Raw genomic sequence first — 4,955 nt, forward strand, 5'->3', positions numbered from 1 at the left:
ATGTGAGAAGGAGGATTTTAAATTCTATTCTGGATTTAACAGGAAGCCAATGAAGAGAAGCCAGGATAGGAGAGATATGATCTCTCTTTTTCTCTTATTTTCTGTAGTTCAGTCTCAGTTCAAAGCAAAAGATGGGAACCAATCGGTGCCTGCGGTCAGACGGCGTCTTTAAAGGCTGATTTATGGCAGTAATTTTCCATCAGACGCTGAAGCTGAGGATATTTTCCGTCCTGCAGACGAGCTCTCCTCTCAGACCCGGTCTGTTCTGGTCGGGTTCCAGCTGCTCGCTGTAGTAACAGCTGTGGAATTTTACTGTAAGGCAGCAGAGCGGAGGGCGGCTCCAGACCGGTTTACTCTAGTTTGTTTTGGACGGCCGATCGGAGCTGCTTCCTGGTTTGGCTCCTGCTGCTCACCTTCTATTCTTAGAGCGGAGGCTCCGTCTCTCCCTGAAAGTAAAGCTGAGTCCCGCCTCTCTTCCCAGGTTAACTGGGCCCAGCCAGCCGAGGCCATCCACAACTGGATCCGGGGCCACGACAAAGTTCCCGGAGCCTGGACCCTCGTGGATGGACAGGTGTGTTTCCTGGAACGGCAGCAGCTGATAAAAATAGGTTAATGGTTTATAAAGAAGCAGCTGCCAAAGTTTTCCCACCTCTGAAGTTTAATCCCATTTCATTACAACCTTCAGTCTGTTTATCTGGACTTTTATCAGATCAACCCAAACAGAGGAATAAAACCATTCACCTATGGAGTCAAGTTGGTTCCATTATTGTTGCAAACAACACAATTTGTAAATTGAAATAAAACAATTAAAACTAGAAATGAAACTTTAAAAAAGGTTGAAATAAAAAAAAAAAAAAGGTTTTGAGAATTTTTCAATTTTTGCTTTAAAGCTTATTTTTTAAGTTTTGTCTTTTGGTTTTGTTTTTGGGTTGATTTTTTATTATTTTTTTATTTTTTATTTATTTATTTTTTTTACAGATCTTGTTTTTTCAAATTTTTATTAAAAGATTAATTTAGAGATCTTATATTTTAATTAATGTTTTTAAATGTCTTTGTTGTAGAAGGAGTTTTACAAATTCTTCTGAATTTAAAATATTTTGATCTGAAAAAAAGTAAAAAAAATGTAACTTAAACATAAATGGAAAAAGTAAAATCTGAGAAAAGGAAAATTTAAACTTCAAACTTTATATGATGAAGAAGTTTTTCAAAGTTTCATTTCTGGATTTATTTATTGTTTTATTTCTATTTACAAAACGTGCTGAAAAATAACGAGCGAAATTCTCTCCATAGAACAAAGCTGTCTACAGATGGTTAATCTGATTGGTCTGGACTTTGACTAGACCGCTGAAACACGAGGCTGTGGATCTTCTGCTTCACAGACGAGAAGCTGGATTTATTCTGGGATTAAGCAAAGCTGGATTCCTTCATCTGGATTATAGGATCAGGGTCCACCTCATGAATAATGGGAGGAGTTAGTTGTAAAGCGCCTCTGCCTCTCCACAGCCCGTCACCCTGTACGGCTCCTCCATGTTGGGGGGGGCGGTCCCGGCCGGTCAGCCGCTGGAGATCGAGGGAGCTTCCCGACCCGGCCTGGTGACGAAGAACGGGCTGGTCCTGTACGGAACCGACGACAAAGCTGTGAGTGGCCTCCTGGGTGGAAGCAGTCAGAACCGCCCTGATCCGGTTCCGCTCACCTCTCTGTCTGCTGTCGGCAGCTGCTGGTCAAGAATCTGCAGTTTGAAGACGGGAAGATGATCCCAGCTTCCAAGTTCTTCAGCGCAGGAGAGAGCGCCAGCGTGGAGCTGACCGACGAGGAGAAGAAGATGGCGGAGGAAATCCGGGTGAGTGGAGCGGCGTAGCGTAGCGTAGCGCGGCGTTTTCTGGCTTCTATGACTCTTTCTGCAGAAGAAAAGAAACATGGATGTTTTTATGATTCTACCAAAGAACATCTGGAAGGGCATCCTCAGCAACGTAGCCGCCATCGAGGACACGACGGACTTCTTCAAGTCTGGAGCTGCTTCCATGGATGTGGTCAGGTGAGACCTTCGGTCCTTCATCCATTTAAAGGAACATTTAGTTTTAGCAAATAATCACAAAGAAAAGGTTTAAAAACCTGCAAAGTTTCTGATTTGGAGTCAAAGTTAAATGAAGCAGCGCTTCACAGGCTGGATTCTAGGATAGCATAGACCTGCTGATTATAGAATGGCATTTTAGTTTCCACTCCCTCCTGAATCCATAGACCTGCTGATTTCCACTTCTATTCAGTTTATTTCTATAGCTCCAATTCACATCATGTCATCTCAGGTCACTTTATAGATCCAGATCAACCAGATCATCCAGTCAGATTGATTCAAAGTTTTCTATCTAAGGAAAACCAGCTGATTGCATCAACTCATTGACTCTTCAGCAATCCCTCACACTAAGCATGCTTGTAGCGACAGTGGAGAGGAAAAACTCCCTTTGAACAGGAAGAAACCTCCAGCAGAACCAGGCTCAGTGTGAGCGGCCATCTGCTGAGGCCCACTGGGGTTCAAGGAGACGGAAGCAGACATAGAAAAAGAAGCATAGATACAAAAGGCAACCAGCTCCACAGGCGGCCCTGTCCAGGAAACACACAGCCAGGCAGACGAGCTCCGAGCCAGCTCCCATGTCAGAGGATGAAGAGAGCACATCCAGTTAGTCACAGTCAGAGAAACAGGACTACACTGGAAAACAGGCCAAGCTCCATCATAGACCTGCTGATTTTAGAAGGAGCTTTTAGTTTCCACTCCCTCCTGACTCCATAAATGAAAAAGTGGATTTCTAAGCAGAAATGAAGTGAATCAGAGAGTCGGCGCTGATCTCTGCTTGCAGGTTGGTGGAGGAGGTGAAGCAGAAATGTTCCGGCGTCCAGCTGCAAAACGAGGACGTCTACATGGCCACCACCTTCCAGGACTTCATCCAGATGTTTGTCCGCAAGCTTCGAGGCGAGGACCAGGAGGAGGAGCTGGTGGTGGACTATGTGAGGTCATCGCCTGCAGACGACCGTCCAGCTGCCGCTGGAATCTCACACTTCCTGTTTTTCCCTTCAGGCGACTAAAGAAGTGAACAACATGACGGTGAACATGCCGTACCAGTGCTTCATCGACGGAAGGTTTGAGGACGCCGAAAACGGGAAAACATACGACACCATCAATCCTACGGACGGATCAGTAAGTCTGAGGACGGTGCGTCCAGGTCGCCGCGGCGGCAGCTTTTACTCCAACCCTCCGTTTCCCCGCAGGTGATCTGTAAGGTGTCGTACGCCTCGGTGGGAGACGTGGACCGCGCCGTCGCTGCCGCCAGAGAAGCTTTTGAAAACGGCCCCTGGGGCAGGATGAACCCCAGAGACAGAGGAAGTCTGCTCTATCGGTCAGTAGCTCCCCCTAGTGGAACCATTTAGTTAAAATCTCTGTTTATATTTCATTCAGCAGCCATGATGGTTTTATCTGAAATGAATCCAGTTCAGCTCTAAAGTTATAAAGTTTACATTTGAAGGTTTCTATTTGAGGAAATAAATTAAAGAGTTTACTAGTAAATACCCCTCCCCCCAGGCTGGCAGACCTGATGGAGGAGCACCAGGAGGAGCTGGCCACCATCGAGTCCATCGACTCCGGAGCCGTTTACACGCTCGCTCTCAAAACTCACGTGGGAATGTCCATCCAGACGTTCCGATACTTCGCAGGCTGGTGCGATAAGATCCAGGTAGAGTGGACGAGTCGTAGCTTTGATCTGAGAGCAGGAGGCGGAGTTTGATGGAGGTTTGGTTTGTTCTGCAGGGAAAGACGATCCCCATCAACCAAGCTCGACCCAACAGGAACCTGACCTTCACCAGGAAGGAGCCTCTGGGGTACAGCTGTGATGCTGCGGCACGCCGACCCGCCGCCATTCATCTCTCTCACGCTGTTTGTTTTCTCCGTGTCTCAGAGTCTGCGCCATCGTTATCCCATGGAACTACCCTCTGATGATGCTGGCCTGGAAGAGCGCCGCCTGTCTGGCGGCGGGGAACACTCTGGTCCTGAAACCCGCCCAGGTGACTCCTCTGACCGCCCTGAAGTTTGCTGAACTTTCGGTAAAAGCTGGAATCCCTAAAGGAGTCATCAACATCCTGCCAGGCTCCGGTAAACTTAGCGTTAGCGCTAAATCCATCAGCCGTGCCGAGAGCGCCGTGTCATTGGCTGTTTCTACCTGCAGGGGGCATGGTGGGGCAGAGACTCTCTGACCACCCAGACATCCGGAAGCTGGGCTTCACAGGCTCCACCCCCATCGGTAAACAGATCATGAAGAGGTAACGGGCCGCCGCCGCCGCCTGGCTGCGATGCTTGTTCCTGCCCTGACCGGTTCTCTCTGGCTCCTCCCTCCAGCTGTGCGCTCAGTAACCTGAAGAAGGTCTCCCTGGAGCTGGGGGGCAAATCCCCCCTCATCATCTTCAGCGACTGCGACATGGACAAGGCTGTTCGCATGGTGAGATGTTGGTTGGACAGGAAGCTCCTTCCTCTGTTTGTCTTCATGGTGTGGATGAAGGATCTAGAATGGCCTCTATAATCCCGGTCTGTAATCCCAGTCTGTAATCCTGGGTCTGTGATCCCGGCCTGTAATCCCGGTCTATAATCCCGGCCTGTAATCCCGGTCTATAATCCTGGGTCTGTGATCCCGGTCTGTATTCCCGGCCTGTAATCCCGGTCTATAATCCTGGGTCTATAATCCTGGGTCTATAATAGCGGTCTATAATCCCGGCCTGTAATCCCGGTCTATAATCCCGGCCTGTAATCCCGGTCTATAATCCCGGTCTGTAATCCCGGTCTATAATCCCGGCCTGTAATCCCGGCCTGTAATCCCGGTCTATAATCCCGGTCTGTAATCCCGGTCTATAATCCCGGCCTGTAATCCCGGCCTGTAATCCCGGTCTATAATCCCGGTCTGTAATCCCGGTCTAT

The 4,955-nt window shown here is 48.3% G+C and overlaps 1 protein-coding gene across 1 annotated transcript in view; it reads left to right on the forward strand.

Annotated features, from left to right (window-relative positions):
- The window catches only part of LOC107103970 (mitochondrial 10-formyltetrahydrofolate dehydrogenase), a 17,313-nt gene that overhangs the window by 9,873 nt on the left and 2,485 nt on the right, over nucleotides 1-4,955 (forward strand). The window contains exons 6-17 of the mRNA XM_015403844.1: nucleotides 482-571; nucleotides 1,504-1,638; nucleotides 1,716-1,841; nucleotides 1,945-2,036; nucleotides 2,854-3,001; nucleotides 3,072-3,191; nucleotides 3,263-3,390; nucleotides 3,573-3,723; nucleotides 3,798-3,868; nucleotides 3,946-4,139; nucleotides 4,213-4,306; nucleotides 4,383-4,482. Coding sequence (XP_015259330.1) covers nucleotides 482-571; nucleotides 1,504-1,638; nucleotides 1,716-1,841; nucleotides 1,945-2,036; nucleotides 2,854-3,001; nucleotides 3,072-3,191; nucleotides 3,263-3,390; nucleotides 3,573-3,723; nucleotides 3,798-3,868; nucleotides 3,946-4,139; nucleotides 4,213-4,306; nucleotides 4,383-4,482 — 1,449 coding nt within the window. The remainder of the gene's footprint in view (nucleotides 1-481; nucleotides 572-1,503; nucleotides 1,639-1,715; nucleotides 1,842-1,944; nucleotides 2,037-2,853; nucleotides 3,002-3,071; nucleotides 3,192-3,262; nucleotides 3,391-3,572; nucleotides 3,724-3,797; nucleotides 3,869-3,945; nucleotides 4,140-4,212; nucleotides 4,307-4,382; nucleotides 4,483-4,955) is intronic.

Source organism: Cyprinodon variegatus, unplaced genomic scaffold (assembly GCF_000732505.1).
Source record: "Cyprinodon variegatus isolate N-32 unplaced genomic scaffold, C_variegatus-1.0 Scaffold1578, whole genome shotgun sequence".
In the NCBI taxonomy this organism is placed as follows: Eukaryota; Metazoa; Chordata; class Actinopteri; order Cyprinodontiformes; family Cyprinodontidae; genus Cyprinodon; species Cyprinodon variegatus.